Raw genomic sequence first — 15799 nt, forward strand, 5'->3', positions numbered from 1 at the left:
TCGTCCCAAAACTCTTCCGCATGAAATCTGAAGATCAGTAAACTGTGCTAATGTATTGTAATGATAGCAGATGTTCACACATTGTGCCTAATGGGACGTGGCCTTGCAGAACAAAGAGGCCTAATCCTGTAGTACATCAGATTACATGCTAACGCCTATTTTTGACAGGCTACTCTTCCACTTTTTTATTAATTACAGGAAGATTTAGGACGACTCATCTGTGTCTTCCCCAAATTAAAGGAATCTCAGAAGGTGTCAGTTAACCAACGGAGGAAAAAATTGATTTTTTTGGAATCTATATAGCATCAACAATCTGCACGACAGATGTTTAAGATTCAGTATACCTTAGAGAAGATGACTGTGTTTTTAGCTGTTTTAGTTTGTGAACATCCAAGATATTGCCACCCAGTCTGTTCGAAGTGATCTAGCCATAAATGAATCCAAGTATTTCTTATCCCAAATCTACAGTATGATCATCATCTCAGATGATGATCATGTGGGTTGGAAAGGTTTTGCTGAATTGAGTGGAAACTTTACCCAACTCCATCGAACCAAGCTATCACAAGGCAAACTTATAACATTGAAACTGGAAAGACCTACTACATTGAGGGGAAAAAAGTCATTACTTGGAGACTCGGGGAAAAAATATGAGAAAAAGGGAAAGAATTTGTGTTTTTGGCTTCCCGTCAGGTCAGAGCTGTGTCTCTTACTCACTCCCTTCCTTTTCACTCTCGAGTGTTCCCTTTCCTTTCTTTCTCTTTCTCTCTCCCACTCCCACTTTTCTCTCACATCTGGAGGGTATCTGGTGTGGCTGTGTGACTCCTCGCCTGCTATGGGACAGCCTGTGTTTGGATTGGACGTCAGACTTCAGTGCATTTCAGCAAACATTGTTCGGAAGGGGTAAAGTACAATAGTAGACGAGAATCTTGCTTTTGCAGACTTTACTGCTGCATGTTTTATGGGTGGCTGTAATGTTATATCAAATTCCTTATAGGTTATATGGAGCTTCGGCTGAGCTTTAAGCGTCAGCGTCATTCATCCATGCATGACAGTTCTGGCATGTGTATTTCACACGATCCAGACTATTTAAAAGTGCAGTAAAGCCACCTCACAAACTCTGCTCAGCTGCATTGCAAAATAAAAAAAAAGATGATGACTTTTAAAATACTCAGTATTTCTGCAAATAAAGAGTATTTTGACTTTAAGCCTTGAAATTATAAGGCAACTTGAGAGTGTTGTTGACTTAGTGCAGGCTTTAAAGTCCTCTCTGACCCCTGTTTGCTATGATGTTTTTATTCTAGCCAGGGACAACATTGTCACAATAAGTGCGGGCAAGTGCAGAGGCTTTCATTCGCTGTGTGTCCATGCATGCTGCTGTGTGGATTTTATGTGTGCTCGTCCACTTGTGCGTGTGTTTGCCACAGACCCTCTGGTAGCTGTGGTACGACAAGTAGGAAAGGCTCTTCTGATGGATGGCTTTTAGACTTTCCTGTGAGAGCTGCCATGAGTGCCCACTTGGAATATTTCTATCAAAATTTATGAGATGATAAGAGGGCTTTTTTTCGGGGCTTTACCAAACAATAGCCTCACACAAACACTGTTGTTCATGTGCTTATCAAACAATGGCAAAAGGCTAGATTCAGTTTGTTTTATTCAATCTATTCCTGAAGATTTGACTCTTAAAATTGTTGTGATTTTTGTGAATGCATGTTTGTGAAATGATTGCAAAGCAAAGACAGCGGGCTGTCAGGGGTGATTTTTATGTTCTTTTTTCAAATTAGCCCTTGCAGTTGGTGAAGACTGCAGCTTCAGACACTGCAGAGAGAAGGAGCAGAGAGCTGGCTGTCTTTTGTTGTTGGCCTGGTGCGTAAATGATGCAAACCTTCTATCAGCTAAATACGTTTTTAGACATAATGATACCATTTTTTTTCCTATGGACCAGTTAGAAATGGCACTGCAGGGACAGACGAAGGTTAGCGGATTGAAAAGATTTGAACTGAAAAAATGCAGTACATATCCATACTGTAGCTAAATGAAATTGTGGTAAGCAGATACATGTCTGTTTTGCTGGTTTACAGGGGTACTTGAGAGAAAAATTAAAAAAGGGTCACATTTGAAGCAAAATTTTAGTCTCTAGTATGGATCTAAAACCCTGGATCCTACACTTCCCATAATGTCATTCAAAAGTGTCTATCATTACATCCTCTCTTCCTGGTAATTGCCCACATCTTTCAAACTCAGTAAACTCAGAGATTACTTGTGAGGTCACCTGAGTCAATTTACTCAACTTGACAGAGCTCCTCCTTTGGAGTCCCTGGCAAGGTAATATGATAGAAGAAAATACTGATGTGGAAAAGTGTGTGAGCAAAACTGATAAACCAAGGAAATTGATCTATAAATTGATACTACAGATAGGTAAACTTAGCCTGCAAATAATATTCTTAGGGTCATTCATATAGGTTGTGTTCATAGGAAGGACTGTAGAATGTCGAGACTAAGAATCTATAGCCACACTAGCTAGCTCAAAGCTAAATACTAAAGTCAACATGCTAACATGCTCAAAGGGACAATAACAACATGCTCATGTTTCACAGGTGTAATTTTTACCATGTTCACCATCATAGTTGAGCATTTTACCATGCTAACATTTGTTAATTAGCACTAAACACAAAATGTACAGCTGAGGATGATCAGAATGTCATTGGTTTTTCAGATATTTGGTAGAAAAAACAAAGTATTGGACAAGTTGACAGGATGTGGATGCACCTTTATTTTGAATGCCATGTACATATTCTAGGAGCCTTTCCTCAGAAATGTACTGTTTCCTCCAGAGCCTCAGTAAACATTATACAGCTGTTTTCACGAATTGAGTAGTACTCCTTGTGACTTATAATTTGATTTTGACATATAAAATCTGCACAACAAACCAAATGCGTCGTTTTGCGTAACGCTTTTCTCTCATCATGACAGGCTGTCTACTCTGACACACTTTCTAGTCTGAGGCTGATGTAGGTTCTGTGTTTAAAGTCAAAAGGTGGTAATCACAGGGAATGTAAAATACAAAAGCAGTATGTTCAACTCTGTTTTGGAAAATGCTTTTCTACTGGTCACTAAAATTTTCTTCTTTTCCAGTTTGCTGTAGGTGTTTTAAACCTCAACTATGAACTATGTGGAATTTCAAAATGTCAACAGTCAACTGGGAAGAAGTTTTGAGATTCTGGAGTGCTGAAACAAAATCAGAGAGTGTGTTTTAATCATAGCATTTGGAGAGCTTTCTATTAGGGGTGTAGTTGCTTTATTGAACTTGGTTTGACCCCTAATAGATCTCTGAATCTCTTTGTCATGTTCTGCCCCTCTCATTGACTGTTTGTCCGGACTCTGTATATCCTCTTTTATTTTGAAATTAATTTCCTTGTGTGTTTGTTAGTTGTTGTTCTTCCTGTCTTTGTGTTTTCTCACCTTTTGTGGTTGCTTGCCCCGCCCCAATCAGTTTCACCTGTGTCCCATAGTCTTCCTCTCACTAATGTATTAGTGAGTCTCTCAATAATGTATTAGTGAGAGAGACTGAAGCTTTCAGAGAGGCTTCACTCCATGTCGGTTCGTCTTTGTTCGCTCCCTCGTGTTTCTCTGTGGACTTTCTACCTATGTTGAATTATCTGTTTTTTCCTGGTTGTGTTCCTTGGTTTTCCTTGTGTGTATTTTCCTGTTGCCTGTGTTCGGGATTCCTGCCTGCAAACTTTTTCACCTGACTGCCCGTAAGTGCCTGTCATTTCATTCATCCTGTGTTTCTGGCTTCTGGCATAACAGTACATTCTGACCAGCATGGACCCAGCAGATGTTCTGTTTGAGTATGAACTGTATGATTTGTGTTATACCCTTGTGTGCATTTATACCGAGTGGAAAAAAGACTTTCGTAAGGAATACAAAGTGGCAGCCCTGAGGATGATTTGCAGGGAAGTCTCCAAAAGAGTACACTGCCTGAGAAGAATAAGGACTTTTTAAACACCCCTGATTCCCAGCCAGTCTCCCAGCTAACTAGCCCCCAGCCTGTTTCCGAACTGGCTAGTATCGGGCCTGCTAACCTGCTGCCTGGTCCTTAGTCAGCTAGCCCCCAGTCTGCACCCCAGTCAACTAGCTTCGGGCATGCAAGCCTGCAGCCAGCACTTCAGTCTACTAGACCCCAGCATGCTAGTCACCAGCATGCTTGCCACCAGCCCTCATCCAAACCTTTTAACCTCCAGTCTGCATCCCATTTGACTAGTTTACAGTCTGCATCCCTGTCAACTGGTCCTAAGTCTGCACCCAAGTGGGCTAGCATCTTTCATGGTCCTGCTATTAACTTGCCAGCTATTCACTTACTTGTTCCTCCTCCCGAGTCATCAGTCATCAGCGTCTTGTCAGATCCTGACTCCAGAGATCTAGAGAATTCCCCTTTCTTTGGGACTCATCTGGCCATTGCCCCAAGTTATCTCGGGGTCGGAATCAATGGAAGGAAGCGTGGGTCACAGATGTCAATCTTCCAAGCTGCCAAGCTCTACATAGCCTCATATGCCCAGCAATCCAGAGTCTCTGTTGTCCACTGCCAAGATCAACACTAAGGCGGAATCTGAGTTGGACCCTGAGTTGGCCGTCCCTGCTGACGTCATGTTTCTGAGTCATGGGGCCCGGCTGACATCCTGCCTGTTCCTGAATCGGTTGTCCAAGCTTATACCTCATCTGTTCCTGAATTGGTCTCCCCCCCCAGTCGAATGATGCCAAGCCTATTCCTGAGTTGGCTGACATCAAGCTTGCTTCAGCAATCAGGTCGGCAGCCTGGCCAACATTTGCCCCTGATGCCCCGTTGGTGGTCTGGCCGACAGTTGCTCCTGATCTCCGGTCGGCAGCCCAACCGACACAGCCATAAAACTCCCGGCACAAGTTCCTTCTGACACACTGCCTGACCAACAAGATAATCAGTTCGATGTCTTTGCCGATTTCCAGCCAGATCTTAAGCTGACTGCCCCCTGCTCAGCCCCAGGGGTCTGCCTCCTCTGCTCTCAGCTCCAACCTGCAGGTGCCCGCTTCCTGCCCTGTACACCGCCTCGACCTACAGCTTAATCTTCTGGTGCTGGCTGTCTCTCCAGAACTCCAGTCTCTTGACCGGCCTCCAGAGTGGTCTTGCCTACCTCACCAGCCTCCAGAGAGGCCTCGTATGTCCGGTCGTCCTCCAGCTTTGTTTCCTAAGGGCACCAGCCTCTGCCGTCACCCCCCTGCTCAGCCTTCAGAGGGATCACGCCTTCGCTGTTGGTCTTCAGTGAGATCCTGCCTTCGTCCTTGCCTCCGACTCTCTGCCTGTTCTCTGGGCAGGCCTCCCGAGCTGCTCTGTAATTTGTCCCTGTCTCTGCCTCTCTACCCCGCGTCTTGCCCAGCCTCCCAAGCAGCTATGCCGCTCTGCATGGGCCACGGGCTGTCTGCCTGAGGTCCCCTGCTCTGTTCCTTTTCTGCCCTTCTGCTGTTCCCCTGAGGACCCCAGCTTCATCCTTACGCTTCTTGTCCACTGGCCCCTACCACTGGTTACCTATGTTGGGTTATCTGTTTTTGTTCATGGTTGTGTTCCTTTGTTTTCCTCGTGTGTATTTTCCTGTTGCTGTTGGTCCTGCCTACGATCAGGTTCAGCTAAGCTGGAACTTGCAGAAGTTTAAAATGTAGCTGTTGGCTAGCTTGGACCTGATTGCTTTGTAAAACCCTAGGTCAAAACCTAGTTTGTGGCTCGACCGCCCTTTCTGTTTATCTGTCTCTCCTACTCTGTCCTCACATCTACAGCAGTTTAATACAGCTGACTTCCCAATAAAGCTGTTCTTATTTACATGTTTTCTTGTGTCTTTTCTCAGACAACAGAAAAGGTATGAAATTGTGACTGGAATGTGGCCCATTAAGACTGTGTTAACCAGCAGTCACTTCCAAGCTGCTGCTCTGCTCTGCTAAAATCCTGATTTTTCTAACTGTGATATCGTCTGACAAAATCATCATACACATAAATTAAAGACAATGGCTGTACAGTGATTTCAGCTATATTTACTTGAAAAATAATCACTCATAGAGAAAGTTAGAAGCGTATTTACATCTGTGTCAACTGCCGTGCAGTCAATTGAAGAGACGCATAGAGAAGTGTGTCTGCGGCGGGAAAGCCCGACTTTGTGCTCGCAGGGCAATACTGGCGACTTGCTTCTACGGAAAGTTGCAATGGGTTTGTGCAAAAAGTCACTTCATTTGACGCTAGGTGACTTTGTGAAGAGAAGTTAAAGCTAAAAGGGTTAGCGGGTTTTCACACCCTAACTAATTCGGCAACACTCCCCTATGATGCCATAGAATCTGTTTGCACCTATTGATTTTGACAGAGCAATGGCCAGTGGTGTAACTTCAGCACTTACTCACGTGGAATTCGACTGATCAATAGTGTAACTTTATCACCTGCTCGCTCAGTCAGTCATGGACATTTGTGTTTATAGGGCTGGCCCCACTGTTATAGTCCAGCCAAAGAGCACTGGTTCAGCTAAACAGCAGCTAAACTGGATGTATAGTGAAGTTGCCTCATAAGATCTGCCACACACAGGTGATTCAGAGGAATGCTGCTTAATGGTAATTAAAGAAATACATTTTCAGCTTTCTGATAAAGTTGGGTGTTTTATCGTTTATAGTCTTTGCACTTTAATTAAATCTGTCAAGTGTATTAGCTTACATAAAAATCACAGTGGGACATGGTCTTACTGTACTTTGTGTGTGTGTGTGTGTGCGAGATTACAGCTTGAGGTGACTAAACAGGTGGCTTGACTGCCTAAATGAAAAACAAACTTACTGCATGTCCTCTTTGAAGGTACCGGAGTTGCACATGTGTATGTCAATACATCAATACATAAGATCAGAAATAATAAAAGATTTGCACTTGTAGAAATTAGTATAATGATCTTACCTGTAGAAAGCTACATACTGAATTTTTTTTTTTTTTACCACCAACTTAGTTCTATGGAGTGATTAGTGTCTCTCAGCTCATTGTTTTGGTTTGAGGGCCCAAAAGTTTATTTTGATTCAATATCACTTCTCTCATCAGCATCAGTTTCAGCCACAGCACCTTTTAAGTCAATGTACTTTGTTCACTATACTGTATAAACTTAAAAGATGATGACGTGTCAGTGTTTTGTTAACAGCTTTTTTCACTGCAATACTTACATACAGTCAATTAACAGTCCCAAAGTATAAAAAAAACATACTACGGCTTGAATGTCCAAAAAGTAGCAGATTGCAACGTTTACAAGGCCTTGTTCTCAGGAGCAAAATATTCCGTGACCTTATTTATTTATTTTTTAGTAACTTTACTGTCCATGTCCATGTGCTTGTGCAACAGGAGAACTCAGCAGTGGACATGGCTCCTCTCAAGCATTCCATCCTGCGTGCCCTGAGTGTGCTGCTCTTGGCCTGGGTTTTGGTGCATGGCCAGGCGCCTCTTGAACCAGTGGAAGAGGAGGAGATAGAGCCAATAAAGGAGATCGATATCGCAACAGTGATGACGAAATCTGAGCCAGTCCTGTGTCCGCAGGAGTGTAGCTGTACGGCGGAGGGGGCAGTGGACTGCGCTGGAGTCGACCTCACGGAGTTTCCCCCCGAGCTGTCTGATGAAACCCGCCAGCTTTCTCTACAGGTCTATCACACACACGTAGACATAGACACTAATACACATCTACATTTTGTAATTCAGATCAGAAATTACAGAGTTTCCCATGCAAAACTCTCCCCTGCCATTGTATTTACTGTCATTGTTTTGTCTCCTGATAACAGAACAACAAAATTGAGGAGATAACAGTGGAGCACATTTCCCATCTGTATCAGCTTGAGACACTCAACCTTCAGAACAACTGGCTTACCACAGATGGTAAACACTGTAACACAATCTAAACACTTAGCAGGAATCCTGTGTACAGCAGGGGAGCAGATTAAACACGTTTGCAGGGTTGTTTTGTGTGGGACAACACAAAACAACCTGGTAAATTTAGAGCACTTTCAGTTTGATAAGTAGATATTCTGCCACCGAGCTGCTGTGTGTGTCAATGTTGAGTTTAACTCGGATTTATAGAGGCAAATTCTCTTCAAATACAGAGGAAGAGGTATTCTGTTGCCAAATTCAGCTGGGCAATCACTTCGACTTGGGAAATGGAGGGCAACTGACATGGGCATCAGAATCAGTTTTCATAGGATGGAATAGTTTTAAAAGTTTTATGTTGCTCTAGAGAGATGTGTAATAAGTTAGAGAAATCTGTTTTTATAGAGATGATGTAACTTTTGAAAGCAGACATAGCGCTTTGTTCTCTTGGATATTAAAAGTCAAATTCATTAGCAGTAAAAGACACCCCAATACAACCAGGTTTTGCTGTTGCAGACTTACCTAATGTGGTAAGACCAGCAGTTTATGGCAGCTAAAGTTAGCTAATGTTTGGCAACAATAGTTAGATATCGCTATGTAACTGACATTTACCGAGCCAGTTGATTGACTTTGCAGTACTACTTTACTTGCATTACTTTTACTCTATATTTTAGCATTTACTGTTATCTTGTAATAGTCAAAGTGTCTGCAAATGTTATATTGTTTCACCTGAAAAGGAAGAAAGTAATACTCTGAAATTCCAATGCTTAAAAATAACAATGCAAGTCCACAACAGCTGAACAAGAGCTAATCCTGTGAGGTTCAGATGACACAATTTATATCCCTACATTAGTTAACCTATTCTAGATATGCTATCTACACTAGCCACATAAGACAGATAACAAACAAAACACGCGTCATACCTGCTGGTAACAACTGTTTGTTCCCTCTGATTAAGCCTGAATTGTTCCCGCCAGTGGTGTGGCTGAATCACAGTTGGTCATTATCATTCTGGCTAATGGAGCTGCCAAGATGAACAGATAGCTCTGTGGATTTCTGGCCAGCTGTGGTGACTGCTAGCTTGTGTTTCTGTTGCTAAAGCTCTAACTACAGCTTCCCAAATCATTGTGAATGAAACACTTTGTTGTAATGAGATGGACTGTATGGGACATAAATCCACACGATGAGATTATTTACCTGACTACAGTGTATGTATGAATAAGAAATGGTTTTTTTTACATCTTGTCATTTTATTATGAATTTTCGATAAGCTAAAACCTCTTCCTTTTCCTATCTGGTTCAAACATATGGTCAAATGTTCTAGTCAATGTTTTATTATTCACTAAAATCTTTAGAGGTAGAAGAAAAGGACATGTTTGAAAAAATGCTCTGTCATTCCCAGAGTCTTGCACTCTGAACTAGGGTCAGCTAGGGTATAGAGTTAATTTACCAAAATATTCCCCCAGACTCAACAGTCGGTAGCTAGGTCCACTTCTTGTAACCACTGCACCCTGAGAGGAATTTACTTTCAGTGCACGGACAAACAAATCTTTAACACTGAATAAAACAATTTGAATCAAACAAAGTGGGGTGCAATTTCCAACTCTATAGAAGAGTTGGAGGGCTTTTCAAGCTTGTAGTGTCCAGTAACCTACAATATGTCAACTTACCTGAGTAAATTTCCTCCAGCTCTCCCTAGATCCCTCTAGTTAATGCTTTATTTGACTTCTTTTGTATGCTATGTAGTCCCACGACAAAAAAACTGTTTACAGTGTCTAGAATTAGTGTAATTTTTCTTTAACTGCCTACTTAGATTGTGAGATTATTTTCATGTGTACAATGTGTTTGATTAAAAACTATACATACTTGTTTTTTGTCTGGTAATGGTCAAAATATTGATTAGGGTTGCAGTATGTTTTTCTCTTTACAGGCCTTCAAGATGAAGGTTTTGAGATGCTCGAACAGCTGGCTTATTTATACTTGGCAAATAACAAGGTGAGTTATATGCCAGATTTTCAAATGTTTGTTCTCTCTGCTAACCTCAACTATCCTTACATAATACAACGGCAAGTTCATCTTGTACATGTTCATCTCACTATTATTATATTATATTCTATTGTAATCTATTCTGTTCTATTCTATTACTCGTACACTGACATAGTGCCAGCTGGCAAAGAGAGGTGGCAGTCTTCTCTCATACACTCTGTGTGAGCTTATACTTGTAATGACTTCAAGTATGGCTGTGCCAGCTGGTCGGAGCTAAAATGTTACTGACCCTTTTGGACACAAAGCAAGAGAGAAAAGATGGACAGATTTGTTTGTGCCTTCACAGGGATGAATAGGCAAACAGGATACAGGAAGAATAGGGGATTTTTAAGTGCTCACTAATCCTCAAAGACACCCGTGCTGCTTTAATCCATAAACCATAGTATAAAGAAGAGAGCTCTAAATGAACATATAATCTCACCAGTGCTTCTCGGATTTCTATATTTGCTATTTTGTACAATGTAGCTCTAGCTGTGGTAAACTGCTCTTATATTAAGGGGTACACAGCTTGCCATAGAACATTTCTGCTCTGTAGTAAATTAAATAGTACCCGCTTCTTGGGAGAGGACAGACAATCTGTACCAAAGCAATTATTTGAAATGTAGGAAAAATCCAACAAATCCTCAATTCTAAACCACATAATATAATGGCTAGTTTATCATTGCCTTTCAAAACAACCCATATGACTATCACAAAAACTATTCACTGAGCATTTTCTAATTTGCCATCACTGTGGTTTTGTTGAAGGTTGTGAAGTTTGTAATAGTGCATGGTTAAAAAACAAGAGTAAGAGTTTAAAGCCCCATCAGCAGCGCTGTGAGGCTTTGAGCTAAATGCTAACAATAGAATGCAAACATGCTCACAATGATGATGTTAACATGCTAATTTTAAATTTCCAGGTATAATGTTTACCATAACCACCATCACAGTTTAACTTGTTAGCATACTAACATTCGCTAATAGGCACTTAACACAAAGTAGAGCAGAGGTTGAGGGCATTAAGAGTAGGTTTTCAGGTGTTTGGACATTATCATTTTTGACTTGTTGGTGGCACTAGATGAAAATTTAAGGGATAACTTAAGTCACTGCAAATCATCCTGAGGGGACAATAAGTGTCTGAGCCTAATTCCACTCTGAACCAATAATGTCATCCAGCTGGCAACACAAGAGGAAAATTTAGGAAATTACCAAAGTCATAGGTTAAATTGTCTGAGAACTATGAATGTCTGTAAGAAATTTATTGCCAATCCATCCAGAAAATACGATATTTACCTAGATAATTGAAAGTTTGAGAGCTTTCCATACAAATTCACATAAAACCTCAGAATCACCAAAGTCATTAGGTTAATCCTCTGCAGACCATGATACTGTAATTCTTGTCGAGATACTAAACTCTGGACCAAAGTGGTGGTCTGACTGAATGATTGACCAACCGATAGAAATTACCGTCTGTGGAGCCCCACTGTTAACATGGCTAAAATCCTCTTTTAGACATAGGGAAATATTGCGGTTATAGTTAAAAGTTTGTTAAAATTTTAGTGTGGGCAGGAGAGAAGATGCAAATCGCAGACTCTAGTGTCAAAGTTGCTTACATAGTGTATGTCCACCAAAAGAGTTTTTGCGGCACTATAACGGGATCATACTTCTTTTCTTGTGCTTCCAGCTTACCTCAGCACCAAAGGTCCTACCACCCTCTTTGGTTAGCGCTGATTTTGCTGCTAATCAGCTTGTAAAGATCTACCCATATACGTTTGGCCATAAACCAAAACTGAGGTAGGAATGTGTGTGTTATTGTAAATGTATCCTTTGTTCCTGGAATTATGTCCATTTACACATGGCAGTATCCCTTGATCATGGCTCCCAGGTCTGTGTATCTCCATAACAACAAGCTGACTGACACAGGGCTTCCTGATGACATGTTCAATGCTTCTGACAATCTGGAGATCCTCACCATGTCCAGCAACTTCCTGCGGGTTGTACCCAAGAACCTGCCCTCCACCCTTTACCGTCTTCACCTAAAGGTACAACACCAAATAATACTTGGAGAGTAGATGATATGATATACTATTAGAGTGCCTTCCTGCTTAAGTTTACATTTAGACGTCACGTTGATGACATACAGAACATCCGTGTCTTTTTATTAATGAATATGGTAATGATGATAACATAAGGATTGCTTCTGTTGTTACAGAGTAACAAGTTGGAGAAAATCCCAGCAGGGGCCTTTAACAACTTGCGAAACCTCAGAGAGCTGTATCTCCAGAACAACCTCCTCAGCAATGAGGGCATGGACAATGAGACATTCAGGTGGACAAAATCCTACCTCAAACCCCAGTGGTTAACATATTCTAACATGGCAATGTCATTGCCATGTGTAAAGCCTTTATTGTACTGTCAAGCCTTGATTATACATGGATTTATGTGTGAAATCTTGTATTGCTGCAACAGAGAGAAAGCAGCACAGTACAGGATCAGACAACTGATCTGATGATTTCCTCTCCTTCTCTTCTGGTAGCCAACTGAACAGCCTAGAGTGCCTGGACTTGTCAAATAACAACCTGAGCATCGTCCCCAAGGGTCTGCCTCGCAATCTAATCTTGCTACACCTGGAAAAGAACTCCATCCGCAGCATCCCTGGGGACGCTCTTACCCCTGTCCGAAACCTTGAGTACCTGCTCCTCCACAATAACAAGCTCCGCTCACGTTCCATCCACCCAGGTGCCTTCCAGGTACATTTCTTTTCCACTTCATATTATTTTAGATATTTTACAGAAATGCACACGTAAAAACATGTAGACTTTATATAGCATTTTCAATTGTAAGAACACACCGAAATTAGATGATATGGTGAACTGCTTGGCATTTGACATTTTGACCTGTGCAATAATTGATCACCTCTTGAATCTTTAATTTGCATTTTCACTAGGGTTTGAAGAAGCTGCATACTCTACACATGTACAACAATTTGCTGGAGCGGGTTCCCAGGGGCTTGCCTCGACGGGCAAAGACCCTAATGCTGCTCCACAACTCCATTTCCGAAATTGGCCGCAATGACCTGGCCTTGCTGTACACCCTGACAGAGCTCAACCTTAGCTACAACAAGCTGACCACCCTGAAAGTGCACCGTGACGCCTTCAGGAAGCTGCGTGTATTGGAAAAACTGGACCTGTCAGGTAACGGCCTTCACTCCATGCCCCTGGGTCTTCCTCGCAGTCTGCAGGTGCTCGAAATCAAGAACAACCAGCTCAGCTCCATACCCGACGGTGCGCTGACGGGCATGGACAAGCTAAGAAAACTCATCCTCAGTGACAACCAGCTGAGACTGAACTCAATCTACCAGGGAGCCTGGATGGAGCTCAGTGCGCTCAAAGTGAGTGTCTGGGAGAGACAGGAATGATGTTGTGATGTGACAAGGTTTGAAAAACACAGAAGGTCATTTAAAACCACATAGTGCTGCTTTGATGACATTCTTGGAATCCTATTAACCTTTAACCCGTTTCACAAGTTGCAACTGTTTCCTATCCAGGTAGACAGCAGGCTACCATTTTGTTTTAATTCTGAAACAGAGTTTCATCTAGTGAAAGGAGTTACAAATCTTTTATTATCATTCAGAGGCTAGAAGCGTCTTTGGCAATTCTAGAGGTAACACTGGGGGTAAACAGGTAAAGTGTTTTTAAAATTATCTTAAAATGAAAATTTCAAATGATCTGGTTAATTATCTTTCAGAGAAACCGATGGTTACATCTGTGAGTAGCGTTTATGCTAATACATAAGAGGCACAAACTGGGGCTAGTAACAGTGCAGACTTGGCACATTCAAAATGTAGTTCCAGGAGCTTGTACCCACATTGGATGGAGCACAGTGGAAGCAAACGCAGAACCTCTAACAATGGCCAAACTTTGTTTTGATTTGTTAGCTTCCTGCAATGCAAAAGAGCTATTAGTTACAGAAACAGTATAAAGCACATTTTTGTATATAGGTTCTCATTTTACAATAATTTTTCATATAGATCAGTGAAAATGTTTTATTGTTTTCATTATTTACTATGCATCTTTTAATTTTAGACATTAGATCTGTCTGGCAACCAGCTGTCACACATCCCCTCTGACCTACCCGAGTCTCTGGAATACCTTCATCTGCAAAGTAATCGCATTTCCACTGTTCCTGCAACAGCATTTGAAGGCACTCCAAACATCAAAGGCATCTTCCTCCGGTAAGGGACACAAAAACCATCTCTTAGTCTGAGTCACATTACTGCAAATAGTCAGTTCTTGATTTTCTTTCCTTTAAAAAAGTGAACAGGTGTTAAACCTTTGTCAACACTCCATTCATCCTCTGTCGTTGTTTGCACAAGCTGTTTTATTTCAAAGTAGCTGCACGACACATACAGGAGGGGACAGGCCTTAACCTAACACTCATTGTCCTCAGGGGTTCATGGAAATCTGGTGGGTGGCTCCTTACATAAGTTTCTCCTCCATTTGGATTGATCCCTAATCAGGAAATTATTATGCAATGTGACCGAAGAATGGCAGTGAGAAAACTGTTGCTTTTGTTTAAAACGCTCTACTAGTCACCAAGGGACAGCTCCAGTCAGGTGGATGTATAGCAGTGTTTTTCCTCCCTTTTTTAAAACAGTTTTTACACTCAGCCCGGAGTGAATTTATGGACAGTGAAAAGGTTTGAATTTCTGTACTTTTTATTCTTGGGAAAGTGTCTCAGGAAAAATCCCATTCACAGTGCATACCTCTAAATTCAAAGGAATAATTTGACATTTTGGGAAATATGCTTATTTGTCTGTATGGTATATTTGAAGCTACAGCCAGCAGCTGGTCAGCTTAGCTTAGCACAAAGACTGGAAGCAGGGAGAGACAGCTAGCCTGTCCAAAATTAAGAAAACCTGCCTACCAGTATCTTTGATGCACACTAATTAACACATTATATCTTGTTAGTTCAATCCATACAAAAACTAAAGTGTAAAAACATCACTATGTGGTTTTATTGGGGGTTATGTGCCAGACTGTTTCTGTTTCGGTGATTTCCGAAGCTTGCCTGCTGCTGGCTGTATCTTCATATTTGCTGTACAGACATGAGACTGGTATCAATCTTGTTTTCTAACTCTTGCCAAGAGAGTGAATAAGCACATTTTCCAAAATGTCAAGCTAGTCATTCACAGTTTTGTAACACTGAGTACGGAAACACAGATATTACCGCTGTTCAAATGTTAGTTTTAAAGTTCCAAACCCTACTTTTAGCTTTCCACACCATGGTTTAAACTTATAAAAGTGTTCCTTGTGATAAACTTTTACAAAAATATCCCTTCTGTCCCAGTCTGTTACTAATCATCTAAATCTACTATGTGTTGGACAGTCTGACTGAGTTCTTTTTGCAGAGTACTGTGGTGTGGTATCTAATCTCTCCATCTCCTCTAAATTGTGTGCGTTCAGCAAATTTCCACTTTCATTTATTCCACATAGTGCAGGCTTATACCCACAGGCACTGCAGCTGAAAGCGGCAGTGTGACAGCACAGTAAAGAGATTTCGGTCAAACGCTTTCAAGGCTTTTGTTCTGTTTGGTTTTCGGTCTGACCTCAACCTAGCCGTTTTTTTTAGCTCGTGTTTACAGGCCTTGACCCCTTCCAGGCTGTTGTGCCCTTCATGTTGTTCATATCAGCTGCTGCCACATTTCTTTTTAAATTTTTTTTTTTTTTTTTAACCAATATCTCTCTACAGCTGTGAGCCTTTGGCCTAAGCCAATTTAGAGTGACTGGAATGCTTGCATCAGTGGGGGAAGTGGAAGGAGGATTTACGTGTGTGCGTGTGTGTTCATTACTAATTGCATGTTCATGTGCATTGCATGTG

The 15799-nt window shown here is 41.5% G+C and overlaps 1 protein-coding gene across 3 annotated transcripts in view; it reads left to right on the top strand.

Moving 5' to 3' along the window:
* The first annotated feature begins 756 nt into the window (after nt 1-756).
* podn (podocan) overlaps nt 757-15799 on the top strand; it is a 16163-nt gene continuing 1120 nt past the window's right edge. The window contains exons 1-11 of one of the 3 annotated variants that reach the window (XM_040129019.1): nt 757-900; nt 1782-1863; nt 7382-7675; nt 7813-7906; nt 9825-9889; nt 11604-11713; nt 11805-11961; nt 12132-12247; nt 12456-12669; nt 12867-13310; nt 14005-14153. In XM_040129019.1, coding sequence (XP_039984953.1) covers nt 7400-7675; nt 7813-7906; nt 9825-9889; nt 11604-11713; nt 11805-11961; nt 12132-12247; nt 12456-12669; nt 12867-13310; nt 14005-14153 — 1625 coding nt within the window. In that variant the 5' untranslated portion in view covers nt 757-900; nt 1782-1863; nt 7382-7399. Of the gene's footprint in view, nt 901-1781; nt 1864-3573; nt 3598-7381; nt 7676-7812; nt 7907-9824; nt 9890-11603; nt 11714-11804; nt 11962-12131; nt 12248-12455; nt 12670-12866; nt 13311-14004; nt 14154-15799 lie in introns of those variants that run through there. The other 2 variants (XM_040129017.1, XM_040129016.1) reach the window with 2 other exon arrangements.

The sequence above is a fragment of the Xiphias gladius genome, chromosome 6 (genome assembly GCF_016859285.1).
Source record: "Xiphias gladius isolate SHS-SW01 ecotype Sanya breed wild chromosome 6, ASM1685928v1, whole genome shotgun sequence".
In the NCBI taxonomy this organism is placed as follows: domain Eukaryota; kingdom Metazoa; phylum Chordata; class Actinopteri; order Istiophoriformes; family Xiphiidae; genus Xiphias; species Xiphias gladius.